The sequence below is a fragment of the Buteo buteo genome, chromosome 8 (assembly GCF_964188355.1).
Source record: "Buteo buteo chromosome 8, bButBut1.hap1.1, whole genome shotgun sequence".
NCBI lineage: Eukaryota > Metazoa > Chordata > Aves > Accipitriformes > Accipitridae > Buteo > Buteo buteo.
In genome coordinates, this window is record NC_134178.1 from 46,756,825 (window position 1) to 46,777,953 (window position 21,129).

At 48.4% G+C, this 21,129-nt stretch overlaps 1 protein-coding gene across 1 annotated transcript; it reads right to left on the reverse strand.

Moving 5' to 3' along the window:
- Positions 1-113: 113 nt before the first annotated feature.
- Positions 114-15,146, reverse strand: LPCAT3 (lysophosphatidylcholine acyltransferase 3). Its single transcript, XM_075034588.1, is given in 14 exon segments — positions 114-464; positions 597-723; positions 842-1,000; positions 1,538-1,685; positions 2,297-2,463; positions 2,778-2,864; positions 3,597-3,705; positions 4,120-4,298; positions 5,358-5,395; positions 5,517-5,610; positions 5,764-5,870; positions 5,989-6,096; positions 14,950-15,103; positions 15,105-15,146. Coding segments are annotated over 13 exon segments (1,509 nt in total). The 3' UTR covers positions 114-464; positions 597-606.
- Between the last annotated feature and the right edge of the window lie 5,983 nt (positions 15,147-21,129).

A 21,129-nucleotide genomic window follows, 5' to 3' on the forward strand; every position in this document is an offset into this window, starting at 1 on the left:
GCTGCCCTGCAGCTGATGCTGCTCAGTCCTGAAGAATCACCTTGCTCGGTGGGGGTGCGACAGTTCACACTCCCGCACCGAGGCACCCGAGAGGAAAGGAGCTGAAGCCGATATGAAAAAGACCAGGAGCAATTTTTATCTCGGATGACAAACGTAGAAAAGTCAGAAGGTGGCTCCGATCCGATACAGTGCCTGCCTCGAGTGTTTTACAATCGCCTGGTTATCAGCAGAGAGACACGAGTGTCCACCGGAGGGCGGCAGAGAGATAAGGCAACATACAGAAGGTGGAGGATCTGGAAGGAGGCTTACTCCGTTCCCCTCCTTTCGGGTCTCTGACCCTGGGCTTCCTCTTTCCCCCTCCTCGCGTTGAAAAAAAAGTCATACTTCAACACAGCAAACTTGGCAGGTGATGCTTTGCTTCCGGAGTGTTAAATCAACTCCTACAAATGCACAGGTGGTACAATCTGAAAAAGAGAAAAGGGCTAGATTTGTTTTGGGTGATTTTATGTTTGGCTTTCACCTTGGGGTGTAACATTACTGCCCCACTTCACCTCCTACTCCAAGTGTGGGATTCTCGCTACCTAGTACAGCCTTACCTTTTGGCTGTTATTCTGCTTTTTTTAGCTTTTCTTTTCGTGGCACAACTAATCTGCGAATGTAAGGCAACACCAATAATAAGGTGAGGAACAACACGTGGCCAAAGAAATAAATAGACCTGTACACCTGTAAAGAGAAAGGCAGGGTTGAGGATCAGCAAGCAGCTTTGAGCCAAGAACATATGAGAGGGGATGGAGGGGAATGGGTTGGTTGCACGGGTTGTCTGTTTGTAGCCACTAAATACCTTCATCCATTTGTCCCAGGTGAAAAGGCAAAATGGCACCAGAGAGTAACCCATAAACATCCAGTGGTTAGTCTGCTGCAGGACGTAGAAAATGGGCCGCAAGGCAGTGATGGAGGCCAGAGTACTTAGGGGAGGACTGTCCCGAACAAGATTTATGACCTAATTTAAAGAAAAACACAGAATTCTTGTCAGCTGGATGTCCCATGGCTATATATGCAGGCTCTGGGGCCAAAGTTATCTATCCAGCTGCGTAAAATGAATTTTAGTAAGCAGTTAGTCTAAAAAAAGTAGCCAAGTACCCCATTCTGCTCAAAGTTTTAATTAAAATAAAACCAGTTTAAATATGGAATATTGTTCTCTCAGTACTGGGCGATTTAGCAGAGGCATTCAGCTCATGTGCTTGTCCTCCAGTCTTTCCAGCTGCCAAGCACTTCAGTTGCCCTGTACCCATATGCCAAGTTCTCCACTTTTCTTCCTGTCAGCTTCTGCAATAAATTTATGGCTTGCCCATGCAGAAGTCAACAACCTACTGAACTCCTGAGAATAGAACTGTATCGTGTTTGAAAACCAATTCCAAAGTGACTAGCTATTTTTTTGTATTTAATCCAAGTAAAGCCTTCAGCGTGGCAGTTTCCAGACTCGTGGGGAAAGGCTTAACGCAGGCCACCCCGTTCTGGTAAGTCAGACAAAGCGCACCTGTCTTTCAACGATGACTATAAGCAACTCCATTTGAAAGCACACCAGGTAGCCAGAGTGCAGCCCGTGCCAAATGGCCAGGAAGAACAGGGCCAGTGCCTGTGACAGCAGTTTGTTACCCAGGAACTTCAGACGCTTGAAGATGTAGCTAGAGCAGAAAAGAAACAAAGTGCTTCTAGTTTATTGTTTGTCCTCCCCTCTCCGTGTCAGAGATGCAGGGCCCAGGGGACCGTACGCCTTTGCACACCCTGTGGTGACAGAAACAGCAAGACCGCTCTCCTTACCAGGGCGAAATGTACCTTGTCTTAAATCCCAGCCAATGGGGAGAAGTGGTTCATCTGACAACACACACAGAAACGGTATTTTACAGTTCAGTTGTGTGTCCCAGCAAGTGCCAAACCAAAACCCAGTTAAGTCATTGCATAAGGAGCATCAAGAGGCGTGATGTGGGAACCAGCTGTTAGAGCAGCTCTGTGGCTCTTCGACCAGGCAGGCCAAAGGGCTCGCTGTAGTCCCGTTCTAGCCTCTGCCATCAACTGCTTGCCTGTGTTAATGAACTGCCCTTTTAGATTGAATGAAAAGATCTACCTAACCCAGTAACCTGTTTCAAATGGTACAGCAGCAAAATGTGGAAGAAAGACTGTAAGAAGGGAAAACTGGCAGATTCTTCCTCTGATGCTCCCTGTCAGCCTAGGGTCTTGGTTCTGTTGACACAGATGTTACTGACACATTACGGAAGGGGAATTTTGTCCTGCTCACCGGGCCACCCAAGCGTTGGTGTTGATGTTGAAAGAGGCAATGGTCCCTGTGAACAAAGGTGTTGTCTCATACAGCCAGACCTTCATGTTGGCACAGGCATCCCACAGAGGCTTTCCGCTCTGGTCCTTCCCATTGTACCCCAGACCAACAAGGATGCAGACACCTTCCTATGGAAAAAGATTCACAAGAAAGATGAGAGGAAAACATTGCTGCACCCCCCCCCTTTTTTTTTTTTTTTTTTTTGGAAAGGCAGAGCTGGGGAAGCTCTCTTATGGTGTTGAGTGGAAAGCACCACTGCAGGCGGAACAAATGGATTAAAACCTGCCTGCTTTTTATTTTGCTAGCCTTTGGTAACTTAAAGCAAGCTAAACTGACTTGCACTGATCCTCTTTAGCGCTAAGTCCAAGAGCATACTAAGTAGCTGCAAAGGTGCAACCTTTGTTCATTTGTCTTTTGTTTCTGGAATGACATCTAGACTCACCGTAACAAGCCAGCAAGTTACGTATTTGTAGAGTATAATTTTGCCCCAGATCAATATGTAACCACAACGGAACCAGAAAGGCTTCTCCTGCAGAGATAAGAGTGAAGGAGAATAAAAATAAAAACCAGAGTTGAGTGGCAATAATGAGACAAGGTAGATGAGCTCTCATCACTGTCTTTCATTTTAATTTGATGTATGTCTTGAGACTGCTATATGGACTGGACTGCCAGGCTATTGGCTTATGCAAATTTACACATCATTCCTCTTCTTTTGGTAACACTTGGCTGTACTGAAATGGGTCCTTTGGAAAGACTCTGGGATTAGCATAATCATTGCAGAATTTACACCCTCATTTATTCACACCGATGCAGAAACACTGATCATCTGCAGGTAGGAATTACTTGTTAAGAGTTTTCTAAGAACCTCAAAAGATTCTTATAAGCCTTGCAAGTTGCTCTAGTGAAATTCTTTGCATGTAATGCTTAAATGGAAGGTCATTAAAAGGTCACAAAATACAGATTTTAGGTTTCCAAAAACAACAGTAGCATCTACGATTAATTCTTCATTTGTAGAAGTTTTCATTTGGTTCAGTTCAGCTTAACACATTCCCATTCTGCATCAAATGGAATCCACAGGACAGGCAGTAAAGCCAAATCAGTTGTGGAAAGGCTCATCACTAGTTGCTGCCTCATCTTATTTTTAAACTGAGGCAAAACTAAAAAAAAAAATAAAAAAAAAAATCCACTCTTGTAGATCCAGTGCCCACCACCAGAGAAGTGGAATTCTTGCACACCCCAGAACTGCCAAATGAATACATACCATATAATCATCTGAGATGAGGTATTCATCAGAGATGTACAGGCTTGACAAGGTATAGGTTACTAGAAACAAGAGACCCAAACTCAGGCGCTTGAGAGCAGGCACAAAACTGAGAAAGAAAAATACAAAGGTCAAAGAAAAGCCTTGGAAAGGGACCATCAAACTCAGAATTTTAAAAACAGAAGTGGAGAAGAGGAGGGAGGGGAGATAGCGACAGGGAGTCACCACGTTCCACTGCAGCAGATGCCACCGTTTGGAAGCTGGGATGCTAACATCACCAGGTTGGGACCGAGTCTGTACTAACGATGTCAAATGGTTTGTTGATGTTCACGCCCTGGAGCAATGCTAGGGCATTAAGCAGAGAGTTGTGAGTGACTTTTGAAAGACTGCCTTGTCTTATAAATCAATTTTGGTCACAGTGCTTTAGTGTCCAGGTAAGAAGGCACTCTGCTGCAGGGAACGTGTGGAGGATTCAGCATTCTGGGATCTTAGGAAGGTGAGGAGCTAAGTGGCTTTTTATTACCTATTGGGTCTCTGGCCTTGAACGTCAGTCATCTCACACCTTGCCAGTTTCTGATAGTCTGTCATGGAGAACTGAGGCCCCACCATGAAGGCACCATAGAAATAGGAGAATCCTGAGACCTCCAGCAAGGTAGGAACTCCCCGGACAGCAAATCGCCGCTGCTCAGGGGTCAGGAACTCCTGCACCAAAGGGAGTGGCATTAACATCATCCTAGGGGATCTCACACTAGCTCTGGATGTTGTGTTCTCAGTCTACCTCCTTAACGGGCTCAGTTCTTGCTCTCCATGTATATGGAACTTTCCACTTCTTACTTCAAGTCCATTCCTCTCCCCAGCCCTCTCTATCCCCACCCCCTCTAAATAGCAATAAGATCTAATGGTTGAGACCAGTTGCACAGATCTCTGTTCCCAAATAAGCTCAAAACATGGAAGGGATCTATTGACATGCATCCCCGCCAGCATAGTAGGCACTGTATCTGACCTATTCCAGTCCCTGATTGCAATCACCTGCACTCTCCCAAGACCTTATTGTCCTACAATTCCTACTTCTTGATGGAAGAATTCATTGTCTTTAAATACTTGAAACTTCAGCTCGGGAAATTTCAGCTCAACCTTGTTTTCTTGCAGCCAGCAGTGATTCCACGGATGCTAAAGACTCAGTCAGGCCCCAAACAGGAGATGGGGAATGCAGATACTTGAAGTAGGATTAAGAGACTGTAGCAAGTGTTCTGCCCCCTCCCACACATTGTGCTGTGGAACTTCTCTCGGTTTCATCTGCTCTAAAAACAGAGCCCTAATAAATGGTAAAGGGCAACCATTCACAAGGATATGGTAAGACTAAACAAAGGAAAGGAAGACGGGAACCAAGATCCAGTGCTGATGGTCTGCAGGTTAAAGGTACACTACCCACAAGACACAGAGCATTGGGGATTGGGAACCTAAAGCAACACATTTGGGGGAAGGAGATGGTGGGGAATTTGGAAAGGGGCAGAATAATATTCCGACATGATTGAAACAACTTCTGTCCATCTCTAATCACTACTGTCTGTTCCAAATTCCACTCCAGAATTCAGTGCCCTCAGACACTCAGAGAGGCTCCCCTCTCAGCTATGGCTTTTACCAAACAATGAGCGCAGCTTGCTAACTTGCATCCTTTGAAGTTGATTTTTTGACCTCTAGCTCACTGGAATGGCACAGAAGAAGGGAGGAGGAATGAAGGAGAAATGGTGTCTTACTCACCGGATCTTTCCCTCCATCATAGTAGTCGATGGCCAGACCTAGAGGTGAGAAACAATTATCTGAAGCCCTGGGATGGGCTGGTTGGGCTGAACAAGCAGTCCTCTCTTCCCTGAGGCACAGCTTGCAGAATGCAAGAGATAGGAGGGAGGTGTCACTCACCAATCAACTTGAGCGTCAAGACACAATGTGGCATTGTCCACTTGATGTCATAATGCTCTGTGGCTGTGAAGTAATATCCAGCCATAAGGTATGTCTGAAAGAAATCATTGTTTGGGTTATTCAAACTAATTCTTCCAGCTGGTTTTGATCTGTCTCCACTTTTCCACCCACAGTTGCTACTGGGAAGTGCAAAACTGAACAGAGGGCTCCTTTCTACAAACCGATGCAGTAAGAAAGAGAGTTTTACCATCTGAAAGAAGAACGTGGTGAAGACGGCAGTGATTGTGCGACCCATTAGTCTCAGTATGAGGAACTGGATTAGGACACATAGCAGGGAATGAAAGAACTGCATCCCTGTGGGACGGGAAAGAGAGAGAGAGGTGAAGTAGAAATGACGTTTGCCCACTACAGGTCCTCCCAAACCACAGCATGCCCTAGGCAAGGCAGCTCTCTCTTCCCAAACTCATCTTACCAAAATTGAAGTAAGCAATTGAGAGTCCTGTGAACACATTGTAGAGATGAATGAGGTAGGTCTCCTTCTGGAAGAGGAAATAGCGCTGGAACAAGGCAAAAGGATATCCTGAGTAAAGGAGAAAAAAAAAAGATGAGAGAGTTGTAAATTAGTGTAGACAAGCATTTGTAATGGTCCAGATTATAGCTTTCTTGAACAAGTTATTAGGAGCATGTGCTTTACATAGACACATCATCAACACAGGTCACAGTGTACATTCCTGATACTGTATTTCCATCTCAGGAGATAGATGCTAGATGAATTACTCTGTACATTATACAGAAGAAAATACTTTAACAGGAACATAATTATATCAAAGTTGATACTGAAGTGCAAGAAATTCCAGGATTACAGTTTCTGGCCTCATTCAATACATGAGATGGATAATGCTGTAATACATGAATCAGACTTTAGTCTCTGATTCATTTCCAAATTCTGTGACAAATATGGTGAATGTGGCAAGAAGCTAGATTTGGAAAAAAAAAAAAAGCGAGGGGGATTTATGGTTAATACCATTACATTGTGCTAAAAAATTCAATCCCCCCTCCCACCTCAATGAGTTCTTACACGATGCTGACCAGCTTTAATCCCAGAGTTCCTCAAGTGACCTCCAGTAGTATACTCTTCCTTTTCTAACTCGCCAGCTTCAGATTTGCATCTGATTTGTGAACTACTGGGCACACAAAGCTGTAACTAAAATCCACTGGAACTACGCCTGTAGTATTTTTGAAAGTCAGAAGCATTTCACATGGAACTGCTAAGATAAGTGGAAGGAGATTTTTCCTTGCATTTTCTGTGTTAGCTCTAGTCTAATTTAGGAATGCCTCCAGATTATTCATCTGTGGCTCTAGTGAGAAGCAAACATTTACGAAGCACTCTAGTAGTACGGTGAGAAGTGCCATACAGAAACCTGTGAGTAAATTAAATTCTGTCGTCTAGGTGAGGTTCATGTAGCACGCAATAAACATTGCCACATACTAGACAATAAATATATTATGTTTTAATACTTATTGACACAGGAGCCATTGTCCATCTCATGAGTACGTGAAGTCTGTTCATGCAATTAGTGTTTCTAAAGGCATGTGCACAACCAGCTGAACTGGGATAGCGGAAGCAACTTTAATTCTGGCATTTCGTAACTTATTGCTTTACTTTGCAAGCTTGTGTTCTTTTAGCCTGATTAAAACCAAACCAAAACAAATGTCTTGTACCAAAAAAAGAAAGGAAATTCATCACATACCACAATACTGGCATCCACACTGCTTATTAGCCTAGCTGAAATCTGTAGCAGTGGATAGATCTCTGCTACTTGCACTAATGGAGTAATAGTAGCAGTAGGTAGTCATGTTTTATATGGAGCAGTAATAAAAGGTGATGAAACGCACATTTTGCCAAGAAGTGTTTGATGGATGGAAGGTTTCCAATAAGCAAGGCCAAATCTAGTCACTACTGTGAGAAGAAATGAGAAACCCTGTCACGTTTTGTAAAATCCATGTCTTGCAGTCTGTCAGTGCTAACAGGCTGAGGTGTGACTGGAGCCGTTTTAAGGTCCTCTCTGTCCCCCCACAACCTCTGGGAGGAAGGGAGGGAGTCCCAGAGTTTGGGACTTTGGGGCTCCCTTCGAGATGCCGAACGGCGGCATACTCTACCGATGTGTACCTGCTGCTTCTCCAAACTGAGCTGCTGCTCCCCATTTCCTCAGCCTCTTCCCACCCCTCTTTTGGTCTTCCCTGCCTCCTCGTTCCTGTTCCTGCCTCCTTTTGTGTCCTGTGCCGGTTTCCACGCCACAGGCTGCTTTCTCGGTCTGCGCGGCCGGCCAGCCCCACATACCACGGCTCTTCGCCCGCAGAGCCCGGCAACCTCGCTCCTGCTCATCCAGCTTGCTCTTCCCCGCCGCAACAGCGGCTCCAAATTCCCCTACAAAATGCCTTTCCCAAACCGTCCCTTTCCCTCCCTGCTCCCCCCCGTGGTTTACGCTGCCTTCTTCTCGTTTGCCAGCGTGCACTTCTGTCCCATTTTCCCCATTGCTTCCCTGAACAGCAGCTGAGGGGTAAAGAGGGAATTGGCAAAGAGAGTTCATCACACGGGCTCTCTGGGGATACAGGAGTAACTCAAAGACAATTCACATGATTTAAAAAAAAAAATAAAAATTAGTATTGTCTACCAGTCTTCTACTCAGAAACGTACAGATGGGGCTTCTTTTTTCACGTGCCAATTTTCCTGCTGCAGTTTAATAAACATATTAACAACTGTCTTTGTGAAATGTAAAGTGGTAAAATAATATAAAGTGTTACCTTCAGTTTAGATCAAAAGTTAAAATACTGAGGTTTACTGCGGAAAAATGTTTCCCCCTTTTGAGCAAGGGGAGAAAAATCAGATCAGAAATACAGGCAAAGCACAATTTATTGCTGTTCGTCAACACGTATAGTTTTAAAACCACATTTTCAAAGATTTCCCACTCTCTCAAATATTAGTACAATCTTGCAAAACGTTCCATTTTTTCATTGGAAAAAAAATATCTGTTTTTTGGCTCTAGCCGTTTCCATAGACAGGATTAAATTATGACTGAATACTATAATGTACCTCAAACTTCTAAAAGCCAGAAATTTTATCTATTTTCTTCCATTCCCAGCTAGTCTTCCTACTCTTTCAAAGGCCTGTCTCACTTGTCAGGCATACTCCTTTTTAGCTCTACACAGGAGATCATATTGTGGTTTGGGTAATGCTGCTCTGAAGGAAAAGGAATAATGAGCCCTTGCAAATAGAGAGCTACTAATATGCACAGCATATATGTTTTTAGAAAGCCACAAATTTAAATCCTGGTCTTGCACTACGTGGGTTCTGTTCCAGTTCAAAAGTCACAACGACAGCCTGAATTCTTCTGATAGCCTGAGCAACTTGCTAGTACTCTGGACTGCAATTTAGTTACAGTTTTGCTGCACACCAGGTAATTTTCTCAGTTTTACAACTGGGCTGGTTCCACGCTGCAGATAAAACCTTTAACCCCCAAATGCAGTGGATACTGGATATCAATGGCCATTCCGCTGTGGCCTGTGCGCTTCCGATCACTCATAAACTATCTATTAAATAATGAGCTATTCCTACCATAACAGCGGCAGTACTCCCGCCCCACTACGGTGTTGCTGAAGCAGCCTGAATTAGCGCAGCAAAAGCAGGAGAGCAGGTTTTGAAGTTATCGTTGCCTCCTGGCACGCTCGCTGCCTGTCGGGATGCCGCGCTGCTTTGCTTTTGCCATGCAGAAGCAACAGGACTGGAGTCCCCGCTCCTCGCTGCCGAGGGACCCTGCGCAGCAGCTCCCGGTCTGCCCAACTCCTCTGTCCCACTCCCTCAGGCAGAGCGGACCGAGGCAGGAAAACAGCTGTAGTACTCCTGGAGAAAACAGAAGGTGACACCCTGATCTGAAGTAATTCTCCTCTACGCACCACGGAGATGAAAAGCAGTCTGCATGCAGAGTTGGTTTTTGCCTCTAGACTTCCTATAGAAGAGAATTAGCAATTGATAGAAAAGGGACAAATCAGCCAAGACGTGCTGCTGCTGATAAATTCCTCTCTCTTTTTTTTTTTTAACTTCACAGGAACAAGAGGATGATCTCTGGTTAAGAGAACCCCGGTGCTGGAAGGAAAGGACAAGGTCAGCTTCTTGGCCACAGACATTTGGGAGAGGAATGGGCCATTGCACAACGCCCAGGTCGTCCACAGACACAAGAATCTAATTGAGCAAAAGAAGTAAATATTCAAGAGGCTGGATTAGGCAGGAGGAAAGTTCTACTAATTCCAAGCAAAAATAGCACTGTCAAGTTTGCCATCTTCTGGAATGGGTGATTAAGATGCCTGTCTTTTTCCAGAGATAAAGCTGCAAATAAGAACACCTGAAACATTCTTTTCATCTCTGCTCCCTTTGTTTCCCCTTTTATATGCATTAGCTCTGTTTCATCTTCAGGAGAGCAGATCAGGCTATTTTTCTTCTTCTCCCTTTTGCTGATCAGTTAACTCCACCTTTGTTAAGATCTAGCAGATCAATTGTCTCCATTTTCTTATAAGAATGCTAAAACTAAAAGGAAGGGGACAACAGGAAGAAGACATGTTAAAATATAAGCCTTACCTAGTATTTTGACTTCAAAGGTATTCTCTTTTTCTGTCCATAATACTGCAAAAGTCCCACGCCTTGTTTAACACTGGGTGCATATACCTGACTACTTTAATTCAGCTCAGGAGTGTACTTTTAAAGTCCACTTACGGTGCTTTCGTTTGCATAGCAGAACTGTCTCAAAGCATGTGAACAGGATTCTTTTCAGACGAAACTGAACTGAACTGAAAATGCACTCCAATGGGTGCTCAGTCCGTATGACCGGACTGAAGCAAATCCAAAGCAAACGCCCCAAACCCATCAGGTACTGCACACAAACAAGTCTGCTCTACAGATCTGCTCATACCGTACCATTTTACTTGTACCGTACCATTTTACTTGCTAACGTAGACACAGTCAGTGTGTAGCATTACCCAGCTCGTGCTCTCATTTTTTATTATTTAAGGAACAAGATGTGTTTGAAGTTAAGAGTTCAAACAAGGCAGCACACGAGTGCTCTGTGACAGGGCTGGTTTTAGCACCTGTGACAGGATGGTGCTGCCTCTTACAACTTCTCCCATCTCTTACCCATTAAAACCACTTGTTTGCCTCCCCTTCAGTGAGGTTCCTGCTTGGCTGACCAGCTGGGCACTTGATCTGGGGTAAGTCATCAGCTATGGGTGACCACAGGGAGAATTTCACTGAGCCTAAAAATCTTCAGGATGCAGAGAGCAGGAATAAGCAGAGGATGTAAAACAAATTGGTGAGAGGTGGAAGAGGAGGCGGTAAGACCACTTGCCAGCAAAGCTGCTGGTTTCTGGCACCTATTCAGTAGGAACGTGTTACTTTCTGCAGGTCACCGCTATGTCTGTAGATGAGGGAACACTTCCCCAGTGCTTTTCCTGGCAGGTCTGGGCAGATCAGCAGGGTCAGCTCTGGCTCAGGGCTGTAAACAGTATGTTGGCCCCCCTCCATATTATGCAGCAGAACATACCAGGCAGCTTGCAAGCCACTGTGTAATAGCATGGCCAGATAAATATCTTTAATTCTTTGGGATCACACAGCCATGCAAGAAATAAGATCAACCTCAAGTCTTAAATACACAGTGCCACGAGGCCTCCTGTACCCTGGCTTACACTTTGAGCGGTGACAGCAGGAGAGAAACGTCTCCTCTCGTGGGAGGACGAGAGCAGCAGCACAGAAACCCTCTTCTCTCCTTCGCACTGCTGGAGGGGCTCCCTCCCCTTCTCCACCGAGAGGCTAGGACAGCATCGGTTCAGACCGCTTACTCCGGCAACTGGAAAGCAACTCTGCAGGTACGGAGCCGAGACCGCTGGTGTCCTCCCTGCTGACCTAAAGGCAGAGTTTCTCCTGGGGGAACACTGGGCCCTGGACCTACTGAAGAATGCAAGGTAGAACACATCTCTCAAAAGACATTTTCATGTGATTGACAGACATTAGCGTACCAGACATACTGCAATTTTTTTATATGACAGGGTCCAGAACCATGCTTCAAGTATTGCTGCTGTTGATAATATTGCCAAATTGCAGCCTAAATTCTTCTTGTTTATGCAGATTTTCACATATGGGAAGCGTGAAGTAAGTTTTCAATATTGTACAATCTGAGTAATGGACTCTATTCTAGTTGTATTCTTTGCTTCAAAATTGCAGGATGGATAAAAGGTGTCTCTGATTTAAATACAAAGCTGTGACTAAAATCCCCATAGTTTGCTCAGCAATGTGCTGTTACAATCTTCACTTGTTCACTGAGAAAACATGACGGGCTTTAGGACTGCTCCAATTTTTGTTCTTGGTTGGTCTTCCTTCCTCCTTTCTCCTTCTCTGCTTCTCCCCTGTATTTAAATTTTTTTCAGTAGTGGCAGAACGTTAACAGTTTTCAATGACCTCTTTTGGTTATTTCAGATCATGACTAAGTGAACACTCTTGTTCTGAATCAAGAGAGTCCATTCAGACTATTTTTTCAACATAATTCAGCTTTCTCCAGAAATTAATGTAAGAAGTTGCAAAGTTGTTAGCGATTCTTCCTCTTTTCCAGAGGGCCATTTCTACCAGTTTCTGGTGATCTCCTGAACAGTGAAACGCTAGAAACCGCTGTCGCAGTAGAACTGCACAGTGTAGATGGTAAACTGCATCACAGAGGGAGAAATAAGCAACAACTTTTTAATCCATCTTTGGAACAGAGTACTACGCTTCATCCTCATGTTCTTGTTCTGAAATAATTCAGCAGTATTGGCTGCAGCCAACAAATATCATTTTCTTCCTGAATCTATGCAAATACCTGAAATGGAGGAAGTGAAGGAAAAGCCATACCTTGCCTGTCCTAATGCCATTTCCAGCTTTTAGAAATGCCTTTCATTTATACCCCATGCCATCCTGTGAGGTGGTCATCAGCGCTAGCTGCATTACCAACAGGCTTAAGGCTTTCAGTCCCATTAAAGCAATTGTAAGCTAAGCTGCAATTAAATGAACATTTCTTTGCTAGTGCTGGGTTAAGCAACAATTCTCACTCTCCTCTCATGTTGCTCTGGAGTGGTGCTTGGCCCTTCCTTTTAATGTAATGGTATAATGCTTTGCTACCTATCCATTAAGCAGGAAAGCTGGAGTCAATCCCCCCGTCTGAGTGGTTCAATCTACATGACCTGCAAGAGTACCAAACTATAGGCGAGGCTGTTTTGCATGCCTTTAAGCCTTCTGTCTGAAGTTACGCCTTCAACAGCATGTAGTTAAGAGATACTGAGCTAGGGAGGAAGGACGGGGAAATGGTTTGGTATACATTTTAGCTATGCAGGGGAAAGAGATGTGAATGGGTTCCCAGTCCCTGATCCCCAGACTTTCAATACAAATTATAAAGATCCACTAAGACTTTATGCAAAATAGATAGTGGCCTACCTCTCAGTGGCTTAGTGTCAACACTGTACATGGAACATTTGTAACGAGACACACAAATCTCACACGTAACAAATCTATTGACTGCAGTGGGCATCTCTTCTTATCATTAAGGTGGTAATTACCTGCTGTTCATTTCAAAGAAGTGGTTTTGCTCACCCATAAGACACTGAGCAGGAAAACAAGTCTTCCAATGTCATGTTCTAGCTTACTGCTAGTAAGAAGCAAGAAGGAACTCTGAGAATATGTTCAAGGTGCATTCTGCAAAGGTATCGCTCTACTGTAGGTGTCTGCCTCCACACACGCTTTCTAACACCTCTTCTGCATCAGTACTTGTTAGACTAGTCCCTTGGCTGGTTCAGTTGACTAACCTGGTAGTACACTATCTGCTTTTTCTGGTTTAGGCTTCTGCCAGGCATGTAAATTCAGTCAGATGACAGTTAAAAGTACCAGAGACAGACGTAGAAGAAAGGAAAGCAGGACTTTTCCTGTTCAGCTGTGGGGAGCTGCTAGATTAATTCAGGCTGACTTATGTGCGTGTCCTGTATAAGTTTCCTATCACTTCTTTTTTTCTTCATAGAAGAAGTTTGGTTTAACCAACTTCTAAGTTAAGTTCAAAATGATAGTCAGTTCTGTCCCCTATATCTACCCTTGATGTAAAGGATGTTTCGGTTCAGTTTGATCTTACACGTTGTAGATTAAATCAGGCAGATATAAGTCTGGTCCAGACCACAGTTATGAAGTGACACCACTTCTCCTGCATCTCTTTATAAAAATTATACTTCTAGTTAGCCAAAGCAACTTTATTTGACAGATCACACAGTAGCAGCTGTATCACTTCAAATACTCTTGAGAAAAGCTCGTATTTCCTTTCTGCTAGGTGCCTACACCACTAAAACTTTCAAAACCCAAAGTTTCATTGGGCATCTACAGAGATTTGTGTAGACAGCACGGATACATACACTTGAACTAATGTTTTGGGAGCTACGACCTCCCCCTCAGTTGTTAGCCCACATCGTAACTCTAGCCCTGCCTTAACCGTTTGACACGAGACTGAACCATCTCACGTTCAGAGAAGCGTTAAGCAGCACGTGTTTTGCGACACGCATCGTGTTGCAGGTGGAGCACGGCGCGGACATCCCCGTTCTCCTGGTCACTCAGCTCGCAGGCTTCGCTCACCCCACCTGGCAGTCCCCGTGGTGACATCCCACTCCTGTGTAGTTAGTTCCACAGTGGCTGCGGACACTAGTGACGTCTCCTGGCAGAGATCTCCCTGCCCTCGGACAGGGCAACATCTCAGAGGGGCTGTGGAGATTTTTTCCTGAGCGTACACACCCCCCGGGCACACGCTGGTGGGGGATTTGATGCACACGCAGCACCTGGCACCCACGCAAAGCCAGCGGAACGACCGCAAACAAAGTTCTCGCACCCAAAACGCTGCTCGGGACCCGAACCCGGCCTCCCTTCGCGGCACACCGAGAACCGGCTCCCCGGCTCTCCCGGCCAGGCTCTCCCGCCCCGGGACGCGGGGTGCCCCTGCAACTCCTTCCACCGGCAGCCTGCCCGGACCGCACCCCGACTTCCTGCGGGGAAGGAAACCCACCGGTTCGCCCGCCCCGCTTCCGAGCTGGTTCCCCGTCCCCTCTCCACCGGGAGAACCGGAGGGTCTCCACCGGCCGGGGCCGGCGGGCGGCGGCGGGCGGGGGTGGGGGTGTCTCGCCCGCCGGTTCCCCGCGCACACGTGGCCTGGCACGGCGGCGGTGACACAGGTGGGGCTCCCCCGGCCCCGGCCCCCACGCATCGCGGCGCGGCTCGACACGGCACGGCGGGGTCGCTCGGCCCCACGGCGGGCGCGGCGCCCTGCCCTGGGCGCCAGACCCGTCACCCACCCCCCCCACCCCGACCGCCGCGCCCTCTGCCCTCCCTTACCCATCAGGATGGAGACGATGAGGCGCAGCGCTTGCTCCGACGAGCCCAGGGCCTCGGCCAGCTGGGCCAGGCCCCAGCCGGACCCCGCCACCGCCATCTTCTCCCCCGGCCGCCCCGCCGGCCGGTCGCTCCTCGAACCCGGCAGCGGCACCAGCCACCGCGGCCCCCGCACCGCTCGCGGCCCCCTCCGCGCCCATTGGCTGCGCCGCGCCGGCCACGCCCCGCCGGCGCCTCCGATTGGACAGCCGGTGGCAGCGGGGCAGGGCCCTGCGCTCACTAAGGCAAAGGTTACCCCGCGAGTGGGCGGTGCCGCGGGGCTGTCCCCGCTAGCCAATGATTGGAGAAAGCGCTTCCGAGGGCGGGGCTCGGTCCGGGCGGCGGGGGGGCGGGGCCAAGCAGGCGAGGCGGAGCCCGCCTCCCCATTGGCTGTGGCGGGACAGGAGAGAGCCGGGCAGGGAGGGGTAGGGGTAGGGGCGGGGCAGGGGTTATTCGCGGGCACGAGGGAGGGCGGCGCGGGACGGGGACTGGGATTGGGGACGGGGACGGGGACTGGGGTTGGGGACTGGGACTGGGACAGGGACTGGGACTGGGACAGGGACTGGGGACTGGGACAGGGACAGGGACTGGGACAGGGACTGGGACTGGGACTGGGACTGGGGACTGGGACTGGGACAGGGACTGGGACAGGGACAGGGACTGGGACTGGGGACTGGGACTGGGGACTAGGAGTGGGACAGGGGCAGACCCTGGGTCTGGGTCTGGGTCTAGGTCTAAGTCTAGCTCTGGGTCTTGGCCTCGGCCTCGCCCTGGGGCGCTGCTCTGCCGGCTGGGGACAAGGCACGCTACCGAGCCTCCCCAGTGGCTCCTGGAGGATGGACAGACTGTGGGTGCTTGGCTCTTGTGGCCCCGGAGGGACCCGCTCCCCATACCGGGCATTACAGCGGCACCTCGTCCCTCACCCTCTTCGTAGTCACTGGGCGGCTCTGCCTGCACAGGCTTCTCGTAACTGGTCCGCTGGAGGACCTTCTCCTCGGTGTGTCCCTTCATGCAGACGTCCATGAGTGCACCCCAAGTTCTCCTCCTCAGCAAAAGCTTCAGGTGCGGCGGATGTGATCCTTTCCCCTTTACCTGCGTTAGCGGTTTCCCGCTGTGTCATTCAGGTGGGCAGTATTGCCCAAACTTAGCTGGAGGGGCAAACACAGACTCACACAAAGGTTTATATGAAAAGGGACCTCTGGAGGTCTCTGATCCAAACCCCTGCTCAAAAGCAGGACTCCAAAGCTGGATCAGGTCACTCAGGGCATTGCCCAGGCAACTGCTGTACATTTCACGGATGGAGAGCTCCCAGCCTTGCCGAGCACCTGAGCTAGTGCTGAATCATGCTTTGGGGGAAGTATTTTTGTCCAGATTATACTCCAAATTGCCTCTGTTGCAAGTTATGCCCATTGCCTCTTGTCCTGGGAAGGGTCTGACTCCCTCCTCTTTACAACCACCCTTTAGGCAGTAGCACCTATTTGATCCTGTTCCTTGTCAAATTGGACTGGGAGAAGGACTGACTGGCAACATGCCCACCTAGACCTCATTTACTTAGGAGACCAGGCTAAAAACCTTGCCTCCCCTTGCCCTTCTCTTTTCCAGGCTAAACAAATCCGGATTCCTCAGTATCAATGCTCTAGTCACCTATCCAGTGGTCCTCCACTGGGCTTTTTGCAGTTTGTTCAGACTTCTGTGCACTGGGGAGCCCGTAACAGACACAGCGTACCGAATACAACTTTATCTGTGCCATACAGAGGGAAATAACCACTCCTCTCTACCCGTTGACTGTTGCTGTCGTTTGTGCCGCCCAGTGCGCTGTTAGCTTTCACTCCTACAAGGTCCCTCATGGGCTGGTGTGCCGGGATCCCCAGGATCTTTTCTGCTGAGCTGCTCCTTACCCCGTTGTCTGCCAGCCTGTGCTGGCACATAGGATTACTCTGCCTTAGGTGCAGCTCCGACCATGAAGTTATGGAGCGGCTGTGGGGTGGGCTCACCTGCTGGAAACAGGCCTTGGTGGGCATGGGTCTCACTTTAAATTATGTGGTTTTTCTCCTGTCTTCCTTTCCCTGCCCCATAGTGGCAAAAGCACAGACCCAGAGAAGGAAGAGGAAATAGTCTTGAAAGAGGAGTTTAACTTCACATTGGGCAGCGCAGCAGAAGATGGAGAGAGTGCAGAGAATAGAACAGATAAGGAATGAAAAGAATGAAGGAATGGTTTGACAGAAGCCTCACGAAGTTCAGAAAAACAAATACACCCGACGTAACATGTGGCTTAATGTGGGGCTGAGGAAGAATTGAACCAGAGTCACTTCAGAGGTTCACAGTGAAACCGCGAGAAGCAATGGTCTCATTTCCATGTTTCATTGGGTGTTTACGGTGCTTAGGCCGGTTTCCTAAGTAAATGAGGCCTATGTGAGCATGCTGACTCTCTGTCCCTCCCCCAGTCATGTTTGACAAGGAATGGGCATCTCAAACTTCTATGTTCGTAGAATTTCCATGAAAATGGAGAGCCAGATTGGAGAGCAAGGCCTGTTAGCATCACAGCTGAAGGAATCCACTCCATAATCAAGCTTCCTCCCATGTTTGATATAATTAAATTATCCCACAGATTTAACACTTCCGGGGTTATAGCCTCTTAAAGTCTCTATCCTGCTTAACTATGCTGTTGTCTGACAGGGGATCGTTGTTATAATTCTATTAAAAGCCCATGAACAAGTTAAAAAGTGATGAGAACATTTATGTAAGAAAGATCCACTGAGGACATGTAAGATACAGATACAACTTCTGGCTCAATAAGTCTACGCTTTTAGATAGCCAAAAATGGGAGAATATACCAGGGAAATATCACCATATGCTTGCCTCCTTCCTTAAACCTCCACATCTGGCTTCCCCTCCCCTCATCCTTCCCTTCTCATCCCCGTTCTATAAAAATTTGGATCATGCCTGGAGGATTACTTAGATTCTGTGGGTAATGGCCTTGCTTTGAGGGTCAGACCATCACCTGGCACCAACCACGCCACTGCTGCTGCAGCCACTCTGTGGGGCTTGCCACGGGGGCTTACAGCATTGAGCTTATCTTCCCACATGCGCCGGTACATCTCCTGCCCCAGTAGACCTCTGTCTCCTGGCAGATGCAGACTCCTTCTGCTTTTGAAAAGGCAAAGTGCTCCGTCTGGTTTCGGAGGCCACATCTGTGGCAGCAAAAATGGCTTCGGACCACAGTCCCTCTCAAATGGTGTCCTCCTGTGGACCTCCAGCAGTCTGTCCACAACTCTGACCTGAGATTGCAGAAAAAGGGAGAGTTAGAGGTTGCATGCTGGGTTGGACAAATTCTGGTCTAGGTCCTTCGTGTTCTGGAACAGCTCAGGAAACAAACCCATGACACACTCCTTTTGTGCAAAGAGTTACTTATTTGAAATGGCCACTATTTGTAATACAAATTTTAAAAATACCATAGTATTTAAATACACTTGTAGTCAGTTAGCTACGTGTATAGTGAAGCAGAGGGCATATTAACTTTTAGACTTACTTCATTCTGTAATTTGCTGTTGTCAGAGAAGGGTTTCAGAAGCAGCATCTGCTCCTGAGATTGCCTAACAGTTTCCATTGCGAGATTCTGTTTTCAGTTGCTTGAAATGTTGCTATATCTGACCTGTTTAGATTAAATGCTAGATAGCCACTTTAGGTCACACCACAGTAGCTGTTTTTGAGACTCGGATCATGATGAGTACCGTTCTTTTTCATTATTAATATTTTTTTAATAATCAGGGCAGTGCTATGCTTGGGAGGAGGGGATGTAGCCAAAAATCTGTCTTGAAGATATACCATGGTTTCATGACATTACACAGGTATAGTGTGAAATGTGAAGTTCATGTAAGCTCAGTGTGGCAATATGGGAATGTAGCTGCTGAAGCTTCTGCAAAGTCATTTTTATCGACTGTGTTCAAGTGCTTCATGCAGCTTTCCCACAGACCACAGCTGCACAAGACCCCAGCTGGTTCTTCAGGAGCTCCTGCAGGACTTTCCCTCCAGGACCATTTCTGGAAACATTCTGAAACAGGAATCTTGTGCCCTGCCTTGCCGGAGCCTCTTCCCGCAGGCGGGCGCAGGAGCCTGTCCTGATTGAAACGGCCACGGGACCGGGAGTGGGCGACTGGGGGCAAGGTGGCTATCTGGGGGGGGTGGGACTGTATTTTAGGGTTGAATGCTGATGGGGAGGAGGAAGACACTGTAAAAGCAAGGGTTGGAATGAAATTAAATCCGACTGAAGTCTGCAGCTGGGAATCGCTGTGTCAAGGGAGGAGCACAGAGAGAGGGTGGGGGGAGAAATAGCCACTAGCGAGAGATGGAGTAGGGAGGGAGAAGGGTGACGGCTTGGAATAACAGGCAGGGGAACCCACGAAAATAAGTTTTCATTAGAAGGATGGATAGGAGGCCTTGGCGCCAGTGGGGAAAAAAGGCTGGGAACGGGTGAATGACAAACCAGAGAGAGTCAGAGAAACTGGGACTGCGACGGGGAGGGAATGGTCTGCTTGAAAGCGGTTCGCCTTTTCGGTGTGGAAGTGACCGCACAAATAAATGTGGTGTCAGGGGCTCTTCTTCAGCCACCGCTGGCTCCGTTCCCCCGGCCCCCCCCCTCCACGAATATTCGGGGTTTGCAGTTCGTGTCCCCCGTTCATGCTGGGTGACCGGCACACACGGGGCAGGGGGAGAGGGGGCTGTGTGTGGGGGGGGTCTCAGGGGGCGCAGCAGCAGCCACACCACCCCGCTGACATCCATTTTGTCGCCGGGACGGGCAGCCGGCCGGTCTCTGCTGCCGCCTCTCGGTACTGCCGGGCCTGGTTGCGGCAGGCCGCTGGGCCTCTGCCCTTCGCTTCAGATTTGGGGAGCGGAGCGTGTGTGTGCGTGTGGGGTGGGGGGCACAGGCAGGAGACCCTCGCCCGTCCCTGCGGCTGGTGGAGCCCTCGTCGCTTGGCGGCGTGGCAGGAGCGGCCGGCGCGACGGAGAGAGCTCGAGCGTCTTGTTCGGTCCCGCTGGCCGGGGCTAGCCGTCTTCTGGAAGTCACTGGTCCCGCTGCAGAAATGTCACCTTGCCAAGGGCCGGGTCCTGCACTTGGGTCACAACAACCCCAGGCAGCGCGACCGGCTTGGGGAAGAGTGGCTGGAAAGCTGCCCGGTGGAAAAAGACCTGGGGGAGCTGGTGGGCAGCCGGCTGAAGATGAGCCAGCAGTGTGCCCAGGTGGCCAAGAAGGCAACGGCATCCTGGCTTGTGTCAGAAACAGTGTGGCCAGCAGGAGCAGGGAGGCGATCGTCCCGCTGTACTCGGCACCGGTGAGGCCACCTCGAGTCTTTGTTCAGTGTTGGGCCCCTCACTGCAGGAAAAACCTTGAGGTGCTGGAGCGCGTCCAGAGAAGGGGAACGAAGCTGGGGAAGGGTCTGGAGCACAAGTCTGATGAGGAGAACTGGGGCTGTTTAGTCTGGAGAAGAGGACGCTGAGGGGACACCTCATTGGTCTCTACAACTACCTGAAAGGAGGTTGTAGCCAGGTGGGGGTCCACCTCTTCTCCCAAGTAACAAGTGATAGGACAAGAGCAAATGGCCTCACGTTGCGGCAGAGAAGGTTTAGGTTGGATATTAGGAAAAATTTCTTTACTGAAAGGGTTGTCAGGCATTGGAACAGGCTGCCCAGTGAAATGGTTGAGTCACCATCCCTGGAGGTATTCAAAAAGCACATAGACAAGGCACTTCAGGACATGGTTTAGTGGGCATGGTTGACAGTTGGACTCGACGATCTTAAAGGTCTCTTCCAACCTAAACGATTCTATGATTCCTCTCACAGCAGCTGTTCCGCTGCTGCAGTTTACAGTCCTGTGGTTTAAAGTAAGCCAAAGTACTTAGGAATGTTTTACTCTAATGGACGAAAACACTAAACCCTTTCTCTTCAGCCACCGGTTCACTGCCAGCAATGCCATGCGTGCGGTGAGGATGGACGTCCCTAGGAAGGCTGTGGCAGAACCCCCGCCAGTTATCCCCTGGTGGGGTATCGCCAGCACTGAGTCAGAGCCCCTCGCCCACCGGGAAAAGGCCTGGGGTGTAAACAAGATGGTAGGGCTTCTGGTCTGTAGGGAAGGTGGCGGAAGGCCTG